Here is a 19,697-nt window from a genome sequence, read left to right as displayed (position 1 = left end):
ACAGTTCCTATCAGTCCCATCCTACGACATGATGATAAATAACGGGTATAAACAGAACAAATTTAAACAACAATGTACTTACCACTCTCCACGATAGACGCAGGTATAACCACAAAGCTTTAATGGAACTGCTTCACGGAACAGCAACGAGGACAACACGGAGACAAAGCGTTGTATTTTTTTGAGGGAAAAGGTTAGTCCTAGGGCTTCCTGTAATTGTTTGTGACTGATATGGACAGCATTGGCATATCTCATAAGAACCATTGCAAAATGTTTTTTGAAATGACGTCGTCTTAGTGCCCAAGGACCACAACGTCCCATTACTTTCTCCAATCGACCACGTCAGCCCCGTTCACACTATCCTGAAGATACGTACTGTAACACCCTACTACACAGAACTTTACCCCTAGGATGTAAAACAGAGATGGTGAGGTGCTACGACTTCTAAAATTAAAATGCATACATATAATAGTAGAAAGAATATAATAAACTAGGAGCCTTGAAAAATGAGTAAAACAAAATTGCGAAACGAAAAGCGCAACGCTCCGGAAACGGAATAACTTGCGTGTGAAGAAAACTATAACTATCAGACATAAGATAATAAAAGTAGGAATAGAGAGTCAATGATACAAAATAACAAGCTCTTAACTCAGCCCGCGAAGTCAAGGCTGGCCGGAGAATATTTACACATATATACATACATAACCAAAACCCAAATATACATAAACAGAATCCTGTCTCTCCATAAACCTCTAAGAGGATCGAAAGAGCAAGATATGTGGAGAGAAATCTAAGTATATATATATATTACTAGTTATTTTGTTGTACATTAATGTGTATATATATATATATATATATATACACATTAATGTACAACAAAATAACTAGTAACCACTTCGCATGAGTCCAGACGCCTAACGATATGCCTCCCAACCTGCATATGAAAAATAACAACATAGTATGGGGTGAGAACCAGAGGTTCTCAGTATCGTAAAGGTGCCACACACATAATATATAAGGTCTTGGGAATGCCAAAGGTAATCCTAGAACGCCGATACTCGGATTATAGAGCTTAAAGTAATAAACAGAAGCCATAAAGGGTGATTTTCTAAGAGTATCTAAATTTAACTTAACTTAACTTTAAAATCTAAGTCACATACTGCCATTCCTCCATACCTCCATCTCCGTCAGCATTTCACAGACAAATAAATAGATAAAAGTAAGCACAAGAAGGTTACAAGTACTGCAGGTAACAAATATACATTTAGCATGACAAGTATATTTAGGCACACCCAGTTAATGCACAAACAAGTAATTCAAGTTGTATGCATATGATGCATGCCTGTTCTATAGCTGATGAGGCTCATCTGTCGGTTATCCAGCCAACCCGACAAGTCCGAAAACCTTAGACTGTCCCTCGACGTGCATCCCCAAGAGTCTATGCATAGCTTTTTCTCGAATAATCAATATTGCTCAATGGAGGTTAACATTCCCGGGAATTTATAAGTGCCCGGTCACCCTTACATAGAGGGTCAACAGAGTATCGAGCTTTCAACCTGGTACACGTGGTGACAAGCTATGGTACTTTACCCAGGGAATCTCGTATCTCAGATCATTTAATCATTCAAGCCAAGTATCATACATAATCATTCATTTGATTATCAAGCCAAGTAACATACATGATCATCCATAACATTTTATAGTCAATTCATCACTTTTCAACTTTACTTCATCTCCAAATTATCTCAATTTCCTAACTTCATCTGAATATTAGGTCTAATACTATTATTTACGACTAAGAAATGAGAATAGAGGTTTAGAAGTTTGAAATAGGGTTTAAAACTTCAAAAATCATGTTTGCTGGAACAGGAGCCACGCGTACGCGTGGCTCACGCGTGCGCATGGGAGTGTGAAACTGCAGCTCGCGCGCGCGTCCCTTTGTCATGCGTACGCGTGGACATGCTTGTTAACCCCTTACGCGTGCGCATGGGACCAGTCGCATACGCGTCGTCAAAATTCCATGCCACGCGTATGCGTGGACGTACATTCTTCAAAAAAGATTAAGCAGAGTTGCACAATCAGGGAGAATACCACCTGCATATCAACATATTACCCTCCAAACTTCCAACGAGCATAACTTGATCGTTTTAAATCATTTTTCTTCCGTTCTTCGAATGGCATAAACTTCACAAACCCAATTTTCATTTAAAATAAGTTGAAATCGATTTAGGGTTCCAAAACTAAATAATATCCCGCCGAAGTTCAACCCAAAACCACAATTTTGCAAACCCCTTTAAACCTTATTCTCATCCAAAGTTTCCATTCCATTCATTATCAACCTATCAATATCAACACAATTCCAGCAACAACGCTCAACCATGTCTCTTTCCAAATTAACATAATAACAATCTCCATCCTATAATCAAATCACTAAATATCCAACAAACACCAACCAAACATATTCATCAACAAATTGCTAAACATTAAACACACACCTGCATTCCAACTTATCCTATGGTCATCTAGCCTAAGTTTTCACAGAACATTATATATTAAATACAAGAAACCTAAACTATACCTTAGCCGATTCCCACGTAACAATCAAAGCAATTTAATTAAAACCAATCACAACCCCAAAACCTCAACTACACAGCTTCCTCCAAGTTATGGTATTCACAATTTCAAGCTCCAATTATTTATTCACAACCTAATACATATTCATAACACATATATACCCAATTTAATTCCCAAAACACAAATTCAGAATATTTGGATAGAATTAGTATATCATCGCCTTACCCAAATTTCACATAAGCAAGAGTGAACGTTTTTCTCAAGCTAATTGGATCCAAAAACTTCAAAAATTAAAGAAATTCAACATCTCTTCCAATTTTCTGAAAATTGGGGGGAAAAGAGTGGCTGAGAGTAATTAATGGCTTACCTATGAAATTGTTCCGGTAAAAGTATAGAGTTCGACGCGATGGTCGCGTGGCCGCAAACGGTACGGTGATTGGATCCCAGATCGGAAAGTTACGGCGCTTTGAACTTGGAACAAGGGTTCGAACCCTTTTTCTTCTCCCTGCACGCAAGCCTTCAGCGTTTTGCTGAAAATGAAGAAGTGAAGGACGTGGGTTCATTTTAAAAGGCTGGCCCAGTTGGGCCCACGGTCCGGTTCAACCAGTTCAGCCTGCTCGGTCCAATTTTGGACCGATTTTTTGAAATTAGTGTCAAAATTATCGTTTCGATGAGCTCTATCATAATTTAATATCATATTCGCATTTCTAATCTTCTTTATTAAAAAACTAGTTTATTGACTAATTATCTACTAATTTAACGGAGTTTACATGTACCCATTGCTACGCCACATAAGCGCTAGGTAATCTGAATCCGTAACGTATTGCGAAGCAGAATGAACAGAAAGACCAATTTGTATGGCGTTTTGAGAGGTCAGGGATTGTTTTATATTTTTCATTCCTGAGGGAGTTAAATGTCCACAAAATAAAAGCTCAGGGACCTATTTGTCCTTTACCCATATTTTTTTAATTTAAATGAACAAGAACGAGCAAAAGATAACACAATCAGTAACATAATATATCCATATCATAGTGATTTTTATTAATTTTCAACAATTTATTTACAATGCTCCCAAATAGGATTATTCTTCCCTCTATTGTTATAAATTTTTTCAATTGTAACCTTAAGAGTTGAAGATACTTGTTTTTGAGATGGTGGCGTTTTTAATAGTGTTTGAGATGAAGACGTTTTTAAAATTCTAAGGAAAAAATAAAAGATTTACAGTAACAAAATATTTAGTTAAGTGATTTTTTAAACAATACAGTAACAAATTCAACTCAACTCAGCGATGTTATTTAGCAATAAAATTCAACTCAATGATGTTATCCATTCAATTTACCACAACAAATTCAACTCATTCATAATTTTTAATAACAAATTCAACTATGATAATTTTTAAATCCGTAGTATTTAGTTTCAAAAATTCTAAAAAATAACATACAACAACAGCAACCATCAGTCCATCACCATAAAATTCTAATTTTGCTATGAAATCATAAGGCACACTGAAATTGACATTGAAAGTTTGAAAAAAAAGATAAAAAAAAAAAGCTCATTTGAAACTAATGGTGAAAGAATATACAACGAAATAAGAAGACGACCACCACCATCACTCGAGGGACTAGATGCTAGTTCTGTCTGCTTCTGCTGCTGACGAAGCAAGCGATGAGAAGCCGTGATAGTGTGCGAGACCAAGAGAAAAATAAGAGACTGAAGACGAGAGGTAAAACCGTGAGAGCGACGAGGTGGAGTGAGCAAGTGACGAGGTGAGACTGTGAGAGACTGTTGAGAGAGAAGAGAGTCGAGGGCTTTGCCACGGGGGGAGTTTGATCTGATTAGAGTATGGGGTGGGGTGGGGGGCTGAACCAAGGTAGAGAAAATCGAGATTCTGCGTGAAATCAAAAAAGTAAATTAAGTACTTAAAATGTAAAATTTTAGCAAGATTTAAATCGTAAAATCATCAGACCTAGTATAAATTTTGTAAAATCGATTGACTCATTTAAAATCGCAATATCGGAAGATTTTAAGAGTTAAATCGAGATTTTAACTACTATGGCTGAAACAACGTATTTCGGATTTAAAAAAATATTTAAAAAATAAATTTGATTCGGTCGAGTTATACAATTCGACTAAGGTCTTGGATTTGCTGAAAATCGACCGCGTCAAACTAGTTTTTATTGGGTTTAATATTTGTGCAGCTCAACGAGTAATTTGATCTGGCCAGATAATTAGATGGCCAAATTTTTAGTCAAACAGGCCAAATCGAGTTAGATTTAATAAGTGTAGTATGTAAAAAAAAATGCAAATATATGAATTTTTCAGATATAATAATATTTGAAATTCGTTCTAACGTCTATACTTTTAGTAGATTTGGTTTAATAGTATTAAATCGTGGTAGTGTTTAAGTTCTATATTTAAACGTAATCCTTATTAAAACCCCATTATTTACATATACAAATTAAGAACATTTATATAGAGAAAATTGCCCAAGGACAAATGAATAATATTGATAGTGATTTATTTTATTCGTGTAAATTTTCCTCAATTCATCGTCATCAAATAAGATATTTAACCAATTAAAGCTGAAGGTCACCAAAAAAAAAAAAAAAAAAAAAACCAATTAAAGCTGAAGATATTTTAAGGGTGTAAAACTTGAATTCAAAGTATGGGTTAAGTTTAGCTCTAAAACTTGTGTCTAATAACATTGTTTTGAGCTAGACTCTAGGATAGTTTGGAATTATTTTTTGACTAAATAAGTAACAAATTAAAATTTTTCTACACGGAAATCAATAAAAGTTAGAACATGTTCAAAATTCGCTCACATTATCGAATATATATATATATGGTAAATGCTACTCTATCTTTTTAAAATAATATATAAATTATTCTCTATGTCATATTTTAATGGGTGTTTATTTATTTTAAATTTTTAGTAAAATTTATTGGATGACTAATTTATCTAATAAAATAAAATATAAAAAATTGTTTTCGGATCACTAAAATTTGTTGAAAATTTAACACAATATTTGACAAATAATGTTATATATTATTTTTTTATTTTTTACACAAAATCTCTGATTTCTAACAAAAATTAAAAAAAAAAAACAGACCTTTATAAAAAATAATTGTAAACTAGTTACATTAATTTTTAAAAAACAAGATATAAAGTGTTTCAATTTCTTCCTTTTTTTTTTCCATATAATTCGAAACCAAATTGTATAGAATAAATTTCGAAATTCAAAGATCTATTTGATACGATAAACTTTTTAAATTGAAAATTTTTACGTTGACACTAATTTGTGTTTTTATTTTTAATTTGTCACATCAATATTTTAGTTTAGAGTTTAGTTAATATAAGAAAATTTTTAAATTAATATTTTAACAAATATATAACAAATGTATTAAAATAAACATCGAATTAGAATATAACACATCAAAAAAAATAATTAGCATGTTACTTTAAAGAGAGTAGGACAACATTCACACACACACATATATATATATATATATATATATATATATATATATATATATATATATATATATATATATATATATATATATATATATATATATATATATATATATATATATACTGTATGAGAATTTATATAATTTTTTTAGTAAAATAATTAATAAATTTTTAAATATTTATACTTCAGACAAATTAATTTTTTTTTAAAATATCAATAAGATATTTTATAATAATAGACATAAACAAATTAAATTTAAACTAAAACATTCTATCTTAATTATAACAATTAATTGAAAAATAATATATTCATATTTATTATTATAAAAAATTTTATTAATTTTTTTAAGGATTAATTTATCTAAAACTTAAATTCTTACAAATTTGTTTATCATTTTACTCTAATTTACCCTATGGTTTGACCGTAAGTCTGTGTCAGCTAACCACTTGCTCTGTATTGCATGTGGACCAGTACAGCTGAGTCGGAATCGGTTCAGCTAATAAGATTGGGACTCACGTGAGTGCTCACGTGAACATTCAAATATGCTTCTAGACTTCTAGTGATTGCTTTTTTCCTTTGCCTATTTTTTCTTGTATCTTGTTTCGGTAAAAAGTATTTTTTAATAAAAAATAAAGTTTTTTTATATAAAAAATAAAAATATTATGTAAAATGCACGTTTTCATAAAAGTGATTATAATCTTTATATTTTTTTAATCAATTTTTACTCTTCATTAAAACATTTCTCATTATCTTTCTTTCAAAAAATTTTAGGTCAAATACTTTATTTTTCAATATTTTTTATCAAAAACTTTTAGGTCAAATACTTTATTTTTCAATATTTTTTATTTTCTATTATTTTTGAAGTATTCTATTTAATATATAATCTCTCTATTATTTTAAAGGAGATTAATTTATTCAATAATTTTTTTTAATTTCATTATCTTAATAAAATTTGTTTGTCTATTTTGTATATTAAAACTTTGATTAAAAGACAATAAAATAACTAATTTATTTAATGAAAATAAAGTTGAAAATAATAAAAATTTATGGAAAAAAATTTGTTAAAAAACACATTTGAGTGACTACTCTCAACTCTCAAGTGACCTTAAAATGGACCGTAGCATTACTATTGATAGTATCGTGTTATAAAAAGAATTAGGGGTGTCAAAAATTTTCAAGAGGTAGAATTTTTGTAGGGACCGTCTTAAATAGAGCTTCAATGGTGGAGAATTTTTTCTATGGAGATGGGATGAGGAGTAAAAAATAACCCTTACTTTATTTCTAATACAGGGGTTCTTTTAATATTTTCACTCATTGAAAAATTCTAATCTTATTGTTCAAGATTTTATTTTATGGATTATGATTTGCTATGTTATATTTCTGGACTTATAATATTGGATAAGATATGTTTGTGTGTTTGTAATAATATTTTATAGTTTGTTTTTTGATTTTTTTTTTATATTTTTTATTATAATTTCCATATGAATGTTAAACATAGGGAAATGGGGAATGAGACTCCGCAAAAAACACGAAAAATAGAGATGGGACAATTATTCTTCCACAGTGGAGAATGAAATGAGGACGGAAATTAATTCTAGGGGCGGGGACGGAAAGCAGAGAGGCATCCCTGTCCCGCCCTATTGACATCCCTAAGAAGAATAAGAATAGCAATCTTTAAAAGTTATGGCTCATGAGAAATAGACTAACATTTTTTTCAAGGAAAAAATTCCAAAACATATTTAATAAGGTAAATTATCAAAAATACACTTAAATAATTTTGTTGTTGATAAAAAATGTACTTGAATTTTGTTATCAATAAAAATATCTTTAAACAATTTGTGACAAAAATATTTAACATTAAATATGTATTTCTCAAAAATAATTATAAATTAAATTTTAATGCGATTTTTTATAAGTATAATTGAAAAAATAAGATATTTTTATTTTTAAAATTTAATAATTTTTTGCTAAGTATATATTTTTTATGAATTTTTTTTGTCAAAAACTAACAATCCTTTTAAAAAATTACAAAAAAATATATACTTAGTGAAAAATCACCAATTTTTAACAATAATAACATCTTATTTTTCTAATCACTGTTTGTAAAAAATTACATCAAAATTTAATTTTTAAAATATTTTTTAAAAATATATATTTAATATTAAATATTTTTATCACATTTTAAAATTATTTAAAAATATTTTTATCGATAATAAAATTTAGATATATTTTTGTCAATAATAAAATTATTTAAATGTATTTTTAGTAGTTTACCGTATTTAATATATTATGCAAGTTTTATATATAAGTCAAGTTAATACTTACTGCCTTTAGGAAATGTAATTTAATTTTATTAGCAAGAATACTTATTGAAAGATAAAAATAGAGCTTGTTTGTTTAGAAAAGTTGTCTATATTATCTGTGTAGTATCTAGTATCTGAAGGATTAGTCATTAAATTTTTAGCCTAATGTATATTCTAGTGTAAACAAAAAAAAAACAAAAATACTATTTAATTACACTTTATTTATTATTTTATATTCTTAAATGTAATTCTCACTTAGACAGGAGTGGATTTTAAATATTTTTTTAATTATTTGATAAAGTATAATTTTTAATTATTTAATAATTTTTTACTTGTTTTTTTTTATTTTATTTAAAAAATATAAAATAAAAAATTACATTTTATTAAACAATTAAAATAAAATTGAGATGATTATTTTCTACTAAGACTGAATTGAATATCAACCAATGAAAGTGTGGAGGTGTAAGGATTAGGAGTACACTGTAGTATTGTCATCTGATGTTATATCACTTATGCATAACAAACATTTTTATTAAAATCTTAAACCAAAACGACAAATTTTAATTCAAATTAAAATATTAAGACCCTAAGGAAACGAGTAGAGCTGTGCCTCTCGTTGCATAGGGCTGCAAGTCAATTCATAAGCTACTTTGAATTCAAGTTATTAATAATTTGATAGATTGAACTACTGAGGTAATCAGTCAAATTTAAATTTAAAATTGATTTCATAAATTAAATGAATCCATCTTAGATAAATTTAATTTATTAGTGTTTGAGTTAGTTCGATTATATATATATATATAATATTAAAAATACAGATTAAATACATATAAAATATATATATTAATAATTTAATATATATATAAAAAATAATAATTATATATATATTAATATTTTTAATTATTTAAAATTTTATAGTTATTTTTTATATATAATTTTAAAATAGAATATAAATAAAAAAATTATAATTAATAAATAAATAATATATAAAATTGAGTTTTTAATATTTTTTAATATATAAGTTATAATTTATTGATATAGAATTATAGATCATGTTCTTATTATTTAAGTTAGTTTGTGAGTTCGAACCAATTCGTGAGTTTTTGTTGAGCTAAGTTTGAGCCGTGAGCCAAACTTAATTTTTATAAGCCAAACTTAAATTTGATCTAATTTGACTCGACTCGACTCACTTCCGACTCTAGTTACATAGCATGACTCTTTAAAAAGTAATTAACTAATTATATTTGTAAATATCTTAATAAAAAAGAAATCGTGACGTAGCAAGATAATTAAATTAAATATATTATAAGGTGGATTTCATTATACAATTCTACAATTTCACAAGAAACGGTAGAATTTTTTATTTTTAATATTGGAGTGGTAGTGGTGTTTTTTTAAAATGTGGATTGTTGGGGTGTTATACTCAAATGTGGGATCGTTTAATTAGAGAAGCAAAAATCGGACCGTCCGATTTATTAGAGGTACAGAAATCGGACCGTGCGATTTCTAGAGGTACACAAATCAGACCGTCCGATTTGTAGAGGTATAGAAATCGGACCGTCCGATTTGTGGGAGGTACACAAATCGGACCGTCCGATTTGTGGTAAAAAAAAAAATTTTTAGGTACAGAAATCGAACCCTCCGATTTCTGTACTTCCACAGTTTTAAAAAATACCAAAATTTACAATGTTAAGGTATATCACCACTTCTACTTCCATAACCAAAAAAATTAGGCGAAAGAGTAACCATAAGTTTTTGACATGGGGAAACGGCAGTAAATAAGTATCACAATGAAAACTAACATGGCCATATTTTGGATCTATTTGGACAGAAAATATACTTAAAATACAATTTAAATTCGTTGATAATGCTTACAAAAGAATAATTATGTTTTTTTTGTGTATAATTTTTTAATATTTTTATAATATAAATTTTGTTATTAATAATCACTTTTAAACTAAAAAAAATCTACACAACAAATATAAATTTAATTTTAATACATTAATGGTATCGAATAACTTTACGTATGTGTTAAATTACATATTAGCATTTTATTAAAATTGTTAAAAACAATAGTAATTAATTTTTTTTATAAAAAAATATATAAAACAGTGAATGTGGAAAAAAAAAAAAATAATGGAAGAGGGTGTTTGGGAATTGGGAGTGGGACCAAGGGGGATGGTGTCTACTGTCTTTAGGAAAACCTTTAATCAAGTTGTCGTTTTAGGTTTGTGTTTGGTTTCTTCTTCTTAGCCTCCAAAGTCACTCACTCCTCACTCTTTCTTCAACGGCTCAATCACAAACAAAACCCCCTCTTCTTCTCTTCGCCCTTTTCACAAACACTATATCTGCATTCTCTAATTTATACAGCGTCATTCACACAAACACCTTATATAATATATTCTCATACCATCTTCTTCTTCCTCTACTCCACTCCACTCTAATCTACTATACTCTACAACCTTCTATTATTACTACAAACTTCACACACTATTCACTATTCTCCTTTCTTGAATGTGATTCATTCAGAAGCATTTCATCAAACACCTTATATCCATCATGGCGTACATGTGTGCAGACAGTGGAAACCTCATGGCCATTGCACAGCAAGTCATCAAGCAGAAGCAGCAACAAGAGCAACAACAACACAACCACCATAGCCATAACCACCACCACCACCACCAACAGCAGCAGCAGCAGAACCAACAACACTTACTGGGTATTAATCCTCTTTCTCTTCATCCATGGAACAATACACCTCCTTTGGGGTTCCCTCTCACACCAACCAATGATTTTCCCGACCCGTTTCAAGTTGGGTCAGGACCCGACAATCCGGATCCAGCTTTTCACTTCCCTCCTCCATTGGAGCCTCATTCCTCTTCTTCCTTCAGGTTCTCTGATTTCGCCGCCGCTACTTTTGATTCCGATGAGTGGATGGACACACTCATGGCAACCGCCGCGGGAGATTCGACGGACACGTCAACGATCCCAGCGGCGGCGGCGGCGTGGCACAACGGTAATTCCGATTTCGGACTTTACGGTTCTAGCCCGTTTACTACTTGTCCGACCCGTTTGTCACCGACTTCGGATCTCAACAGAGTGATATTCTCGTCGGAACCTCACACCGCCGCCGTGACAACAACCGCAGCAGCCACCGGTGTATCTCTCCAACAAGCTCAGCTGCCGGCCACGTGGGCAACCCCGCCGGCGCTGCCTCCGCCAACCGCCGTCAAAGAGGCTCCGAAAATGGTAGCGTCTTCTCCGCCGGCACCACCGCAGGCTCCGGCCACAGTCCAAGGCGGCTTTTCGAGCTTGCCGGAGCCTGATTCGTCGCACCCGCTTCTGAAAGCGCTAACAGAGTTCGCTCTGTTATCGGAAACGGAACCGGATCAAGCTTCAGAGTCGCTGAGCCAGTTGAGAAAATCGGTGTCCCAAAACGGAAACCCAATCCAAAGAGTTTCCTTTTACTTCGCCGAAGCTTTGACCCGAAAATTAACCTTTGAGAGGGAGAAAGATAAGAACTTGGCAATGGTGGAAGCTGCTTCTACTGCCACTACCTCTGAGGAGCTAACACTGTGTTACAAGGCTTTGAATGATGCATGCCCTTATTCAAAATTTGCACATTTAACTGCAAACCAAGCTATTCTTGAAGCCACTGAAGGAGCTTCAAGGATTCACATTGTTGATTTTGGGATTGTTCAAGGGATTCAGTGGGCTGCACTTTTGCAAGCATTTGCTACACGCTCTTCTGGGAAGCCTGAGAGCATAAGGATCTCAGGGATACCGGCTATGGCTCTTGGAACTTCCCCTGCTGCTTCACTTAGTGCCACTGGAAATCGTTTATCCGAGTTTGCGAAGCTTCTTGAGTTGAACTTTGAGTTTAGGCCTATTCTAACCCCTATTCACGAGCTTAATGAGAGTAGCTTCTGTGTTGATCCAAATGAGGCCTTGGCTGTGAACTTCATGCTTCAGTTGTACAATCTTCTTGATGAGACCCCAGATGCTGTTGAGGCTGCACTTCGTTTGGCTAAGTCGTTGAGGCCTAAGATTGTGACTCTTGGTGAGTATGAAGCTAGTTTGACCCGTGGTGGATTCATGAATAGGTTCAAGAATGCTTTGAGATATTACTCATCTGTGTTTGAGTCTCTTGAGCCAAACATGGCACCTGATTCCCCTGAGAGGATGCAGGTGGAGCGGCATCTATTCGGCCGCAGAATTTCCGGTGTCGTTGGGTTGCCAGGGACTGTGAGGGAAAGAATGGAGGATAAGGAGCAGTGGAGGGTTTTCATGGAAAGTTGTGGTTTTGAATCAGTTAGTCTCAGCCATTATGCAATTAGTCAAGCTAAGATCCTTCTGTGGAATTACAGTTACAGTTCTCTTTATTCATTGGTTGAGTCTAAACCTGAGTTTTTGTCCCTGGCTTGGAAAGATGTTCCTCTCTTGACTGTTTCTTCATGGCGTTAATGGTGTTATATTGGGGGTTTTGAAATGGAAAAATGGGGTTTCCACCTGGTCCTTTTTCTCTGGTGTGGAACAACTAATTTGTCTATATATGCACATTGATGATCATGCTAGGCGCTTCAATTGAACTTTTGGTTGGTGGAGTTAACTCAGATTTGATAATATGATATGTTATGGCACTGCAATGCAAGGCTTCTGGGAAGGATTACCAGTCATGCTGTACTTTTAGCCGTTCTGATTTTATTAGTTCCACACCCTGCTCCCTTCTTTTTTCACTTTGTGTCCTTTTTTCTTTGTGTAGCATTTTGATTTGGCAGTGTTATTACTTACTAGGTTGAAGAATTGACTGGACAATTAGTGTGATCAAGGGAATGGGAAGGAAGGAAGAAAGAAAGAAACAAAACAAACATTTCTTTCCATTGCTTGCCTTGTGACAATGTAAATTTGATTTTGTTGTTATGGATTTAAGTTCGTCTAAATAGAAAAAGGTTTTTCTTTTTATCATAGGAGTTATAGCTTTAGTGTTTTTTATCAGTTTTTTCTGCTAGTTGCAAAGGTGCAAAACTTGGGTCTCATTTTTAGTATTTTACCTTGTGTATGCAAAATTGGTTCATTCTTCATTCAATGTATAATACATTCTTGAGTTCAATTTCCTGCATAGCGGTTAATGATCTATATCAGCCAGCGTCTTCCCCTGTGATTTTGATTATTGATGAAAAGCTGTGTTTGCTGATGTTGCATGAAAATTGTGTGCTGTCAATAAACTTAGTTTGTGCTGCCTTTTAGAGAAGCAATTCTTTGTACTCATTTCCCTAAACAAACAACCCTTTTTCACCATTGGATTGGATGAAGGATCTATCCAATGGTAAAGGGTGTGTATGTGGACACATATCTTCCAATTATTAACTCACACAGTTGGAACTTTGAAGCAATTGATTACTTAAACAGTATTCAGTAGGAAGAAGCATTTTTCTTTCCTGATTTGGAGCTGCTATTATTAACCTGCACGCCAATCTTAATAAAGTTTGTTTCTTTTTGGTTTATGTAAGTTTTGCTTAGCTTTCATTCTTGCAAGTAGTGCTGGTCTTTCTCTCAAATCTATGGGGCCACATTAATAGCTTTGTTGTCTGTCTCTTTCATGCTGCAATCAAAGTTCCATGTCTTCCTGGCACAACAGAGATGGGAGAGAGTTGAAATCAACCTATTTAGAGGCTTCATAAAACAATTGGCTTGAGCATGACATGGAAGACTTGGCACTGCTGTTCCTGTTTCTGAGTGAGTGATTGTGACCATTCAAGGTTGTGACTTGTGAATAGGACCTTCTCTAATTGGACCTGATTTATTCAAAAAATAAAAAAAGGTCCCATAAATGTAGACTACACACTTTGTGAGGTTGGGTTTGTGTCCTACTTCCCCACTTTAAATGGTAGTTCATAACTCATCAAGTACCATCTCCTAATCTTAGAATAGCATTACCCCACTTGACAGAAATGAAACCCAAGTGCTTCTAATATTAGATTACTCATGTATTTATGTGCATCATCCATTTTTTTAGTTTATTTGCTTAATTTCCGTTGGAGCTTTTCTATGAAATTTTGTTAATGAACAGCTAATTAGATTGAAAAAGTTGGGGAATTGCTAAATTGGCACAAGGAGAGCATTACTTTAAATTGGGACCATTCATTGTGGTTAATTGAATTCTTTTTTCTGAAACTTTTTTGACTTTTTGATGCAGAAGAAGGAAGATATTGGAGATTAGCAAATTCAATCAGTTCCAGCTCAGCTTGGTTTGCCATAGGGTTGGTTGTTTGCTTCTCTTGTTTACACAAATTAACTATTGTCAAAATCAATATTGATCCAAAAGCACCTCCAAAACTTTTTAGGTTTCTCCTCCCTGTTGGTGTCCCTTATGAGTTATGATCATAAAAGCAATGGTTATTTATGCAAATGAAGCGCTTCTAGTTCTAGAGGCTAAGTAGTGACTGTATTTTCTAGTAAAAATGCATCTAGTAGCCCCAACCTAGAACATGGTTTCTAGTTTGTATTTCTATACTTGTAATTGACCTTATCAATATTATCATTATCACAACTATGATTTACCTTGGTAACATTTCTGTACATGATTCAAGAAAAATGGAAAATGGTATCAGTAAGTAGTAAGGCCTAAGCCAAAACTTGTTATCAAACAGCTTTAGTTACCATTACCAACATAGTGTCTCTACTATCCTTGCCTCTTTTACATAGGCTAAATTATGGTTCTTTGGAAGCTAATGATTTTAGAACAAAAAATGTCATTTATACATTTGGTTTGGCATCTCATTTTTAGATATTTAATTTGTTTATTAGAATTGATTTGATTGCACTTTCTATTATTCTTATTTATTTCATCTTTTCTATATTGTGGTAAGGAGTGTTCTAAATTCTAAAATAATTTCAAAAGAAGAGACCACAATTTTGGAGAAATGGTTAATTAATGCGATGACAAGGGAGTGGACCCATGAAGTTTTAGCTCCTTGACTTCTTCATAGTTCATAGTGTTGTGAATATCAAAATAAACTATACAAGTGTGAAAGTGGAAATTTAAGAGAAGTAGCAATAATAGATCAATATTTCTCTCATATTTGATTCAACCATTATTCTCTTATCTTTGAGTTTGAGGAGCTTATCCGTAATAGTTTGAGCTGTCTTGCACTCTTATAAATTATAATATTAACTTAATAATTATTTCTCTAACCAATATATAAAATGGGTTTTATTTTGTTTCATCCTTGTTCATTTTCATGCAATTTGTCAATGCTATTTCTCATCCTTGTGTTATACTCCGGATTACGACATTTCTATGGTGACAAAATTATCTTGTGTTCATAGTTGAAATATATAGCTTTCTCAATCATGAATTTTTAGATTTTTTAGATTCTGCCACTAATGTAAAAATATACAGATAAAAAACAAAAATCAATATTTTTATATTTTTATCTTTATCATAGTTAAATTAATTTTTATATTTATATCCATAATTAAAATTAAAATTATCTATACCTAAAAACATTGGTGAGTGAATGAAGTAGTGGGAGTCATTTTCGGTTGTTGATGTTGTGTCATTTGTGTATGCATAATGCATTAGGGTCATCTTATGGTTTTGCCTTTTCTCGATGTCCAATGCATTGCTCTGTTTCTTCTTGTACACACAAATGATGCAATAGAGTTAATAATTAAAATAAATTTTTAAAATGATTTGTGCGTTATTTAATTTTTAAAAAATACAAGATAGATTGGGGCAAAAAATTTTTGATATGGAAGTAAAATAAGTGATATATTTTAATATGGTAATTTTTGGTGTTTTTTAAAATTGTGGGAGTACACAAATCGGATTCAGAGTACACAAATCGGGCCCTCCGATTTGTGTTAAAAAATTTTGAAAAAACCCATAGTACACAACTCGGACCATGCGAGTTCTTTGGTCATGAAATTTTGCTTCACAAATCGCATGGTACTATTTGCAGCTGATGGAATTTGAAATCTGAAACATGGAATTCGAACCCTCTGGATAATTTTTTTTTACATTCTGAGGCATAACTCGCAGGGTCCGAGTTCTGGTCCGAGTTCTGCTTCCTCTGATCCCACAACGAGGTGAAGCACCCCTTCTCCCCATACGCGAGTTCAATACTTTCTTTGGTTTCATATTCAAATTAAAAACTCGTAGATTGGTCATTTTGTAAGATAATAACACGTGACAAATTATTTTATGATATTTTCTTTTGGTGACTAAATTATTTGATGATATGAGTCAGGACAATTTTTTTTAAATAAATTAAAATCATTTTTTATTTTTTAAAATAAATTAAAACATTTTTATATACAATTTTATTTTCGGTGATATGCATGCAAATCGTCTAAAATCCAGGTAATCTATATCCCAGTCTAAAAAAATTGAATATTATATAAAGTTATTTTTATTTATTTTCAAAATTTTTCTACGAGTCATTATTATCCAATTACCAAAAAATAAATTTAATTAATTATTATATTTTTTAAAAATAAATATGAGATATTTGATAATTATTTTAATCATATTAATCCTTTGGACAGAACTCAGAGATATATATGAAAAAGCAATAGTGAGTGTGTCATATGAACATTCATTTCCAATGTTTGACGTGTTCTTGTAGACCCTTTCCTTTTCCAGGTATCAATAGTTTACTTAGAAGTAGAACTTGTGATTTATGAGCAAACACAAGAATGAATGAATGACTAATCATGTGTGTTATTAACCAAGTAACCAGCACATGATGCATTTCCTTTTCACTTATATAGAAAAATTATAATAAACGTGTTAAATTTTCAATGAAAATAAATGCATTAATTTTTGTTTTTTTAAATAACAATATTCTCTTTATATATTAATGATATTTCTCTTAATCTAAATTATTTAAAAATAAAATGTCAAAATTCAAATATAATAAAATTATATTTTTAAGGTGAAAACTCAATTACAGTAACTTCATATAGAGTTGTTACTTGTTAGTTTAAAATTGTTATATTAAATGATAATTTAGTGAAACGTATTAAATTATTTAACTATTCTCAACTATTAATTTTTACTTTAATTTAATGAATAATAAATAATATATAATTTGATGTTATGAATACTATAATAGAATTGCCAATGAGTTATAACTCAAATAGCATAGTCTTCCCATATTCAATTAAGAGGTTGCGAGTTCGAATCTCCTATCTTTGATAAAAAAAAATATTATAATAGAATTTAATTTTAATATAAAATAATTATGCATATATATTAATTATATAATAATGCATACAAAATAAATATTTTTAATATTAAAACGGTGTAAAAGAGTTTAGCATCAAAATTAAACCCACGATAATATCATGTGAAATTTTATTAGTTTAGTCTAAAGATAACAAGAATAATTTTTTATTTTTTACGGTCTTCTAATTTGCTGTAATACTAAATTTTATTAAAAAATTTATTACTCATTAATAAATTACTATGTATATATAAAGTGAGATTCAACCCATATTTAAATAGACTAATAAATTAATCACTAGAAGAACACCTAACTTGTTCCCGTTCCTAATGAATAATGATAAGTAACGAAGTAATTGGATTTTGGTAGTTGATAGGAACTAGGAAGCATTTATTTACTTATCATGAAATGAAAGAATTGAATATGGGATGATGATGATGAAGAGGAGGGAGACAATAAAGGGAATATAGGGTTATAGGGATAGGGAGGTAGAGTTGCTTAGTTACCTACAAAGGTGTTAGGGTTTGTAGACTCAAATGATTGACTGAAGCTACCATCTGAATTCTGAGCAATGCCAATAATAATTCATTCATTCATTCATTCTAACATTATCTGTCACACGTCGTGTGCTTCTGTCTCTTATTACTGCGTTATTTACATTATTACTTTACGTGTTTCCAATTTCTATACGTTACGTTACGTAACGCTTCTTTCCGTGACACACTCTACTTTTTATAGACCATGATCCTTACGATTAGTTATCTTTATGTAACATTATTTGTTAAAAATTAGATAAAAATTCAGGTGTAGTCAACTTCACATGAAGTTGATAATTATGAGTGGTTAAATAAAAATTCAATTGAATTATTTAAATTATTTAATAACTTTTAACTATCAATTTCACGTAAAGTTAACTGCACATAAATTTTTATTATATAATTTAATATATAATATTTAATTAAATTATTATATAATAATTTTTAATTATTAATTTTATAAAAAAATTACAGTAAATATTCCATTTTTTATTTTTGCTATGTCGATTAAATTTGTGTAATACGTAAAATGAGATTTTGAGCGTGTAATGCACAAATATAAAATTCACATTAGTGTCTACAGAAATCGATAACTTCGATTTGAAAAAAATTATTAATAACGATCTTAACGAGGAGAGAAGACGGAAGAAAAATAAAAAACCGTTAAATTATTGATAGACGGCTGGGATCAATTTATAAAATTGAGATTACCGATTTTATAGTGATAAATATTTTAAAAAAAATTTTGTCCTAATTCAAATTATTAGTCTTATTTTAATATATTTCTTTGTCTTTTTTCAAAATCGTTAGTCACAATTTTCTGTAACATTGACAATTTTCATATCAGTGCATTATACTAAATTAGTGTAATATCAACATATTACACTCCTCATTCTATAATATCCAAAAATATTAGTCTAAATATTCACTTGAATTGTATACAAATATTTTATGTAAATATATCTTTTTTATTTTTACAATATTTCGATTTAAATGTTGTTAAAAAATTAGTATTAATTGATAAATTATTACATAAACAAAATAAACTTCAACTGTCAGTACTTGTTTAAAAACGAATAAACCGACCAACCACTTAACCAAATTATATCAAATAATTAATCAACTATATTAAATATAATTATTTAATAATTTTCAACAATTATTTTTATACAAAAATTACATCATCACGCGAGTAATAATTTTTTTACCATTTACCAACTCTGAAACTCATGATGTCATGATTACTATATTGGTGTCACTCTCACTTTCACACACCATTATTGATGCATCCTGCACGGCTGCACCCTTCTGCTGTAAAATCTTACTCCTCCTATTTCCCTTTCAGAAATAAATCTATTTAAAAATTTGTACAAAATAACACTAGTTATGCCACAATTTGTTATTTCAATATTTTTTTATGAATTAAATGTAACAATTAAGAAATTAGAAGAAAAGTATTTGACGTAAATTCCTTTCTAAATGTATATCCACATTCAATAATATGCTAAAAAAACACTCTTTTTTGTACTTAACTAGTTAACATAACACTATCATATGAAGAGTAGTTGTTTGATTGTTTCA

General features: G+C 30.7%; 1 protein-coding gene across 1 annotated transcript; it reads left to right on the top strand.

Moving 5' to 3' along the window:
• Window positions 1-10,569: 10,569 nt before the first annotated feature.
• Window positions 10,570-13,460, top strand: LOC112737223 (SCARECROW-LIKE protein 7). The gene has a single exon (XM_025787021.3). It carries the CDS (start codon window positions 10,910-10,912, stop codon window positions 12,812-12,814), a length of 1,905 nt encoding a protein of 634 aa, XP_025642806.1. The 5' UTR covers window positions 10,570-10,909; the 3' UTR covers window positions 12,815-13,460.
• Window positions 13,461-19,697: the final 6,237 nt, after the last annotated feature.

Source organism: Arachis hypogaea, chromosome 13 (genome assembly GCF_003086295.3).
Source record: "Arachis hypogaea cultivar Tifrunner chromosome 13, arahy.Tifrunner.gnm2.J5K5, whole genome shotgun sequence".
Taxonomy (NCBI): domain Eukaryota; kingdom Viridiplantae; phylum Streptophyta; class Magnoliopsida; order Fabales; family Fabaceae; genus Arachis; species Arachis hypogaea.
This window is presented reverse-complemented; position numbering and strand designations above follow the sequence as displayed.

What these genes read in the sequence shown, in the direction of transcription:
- LOC112737223 (XM_025787021.3), top strand. Translation starts at nt 10,910, where the DNA reads ATGGCGTACATGTGTGCAGACAGTGGAAACCTCATGGCCATTGCACAG.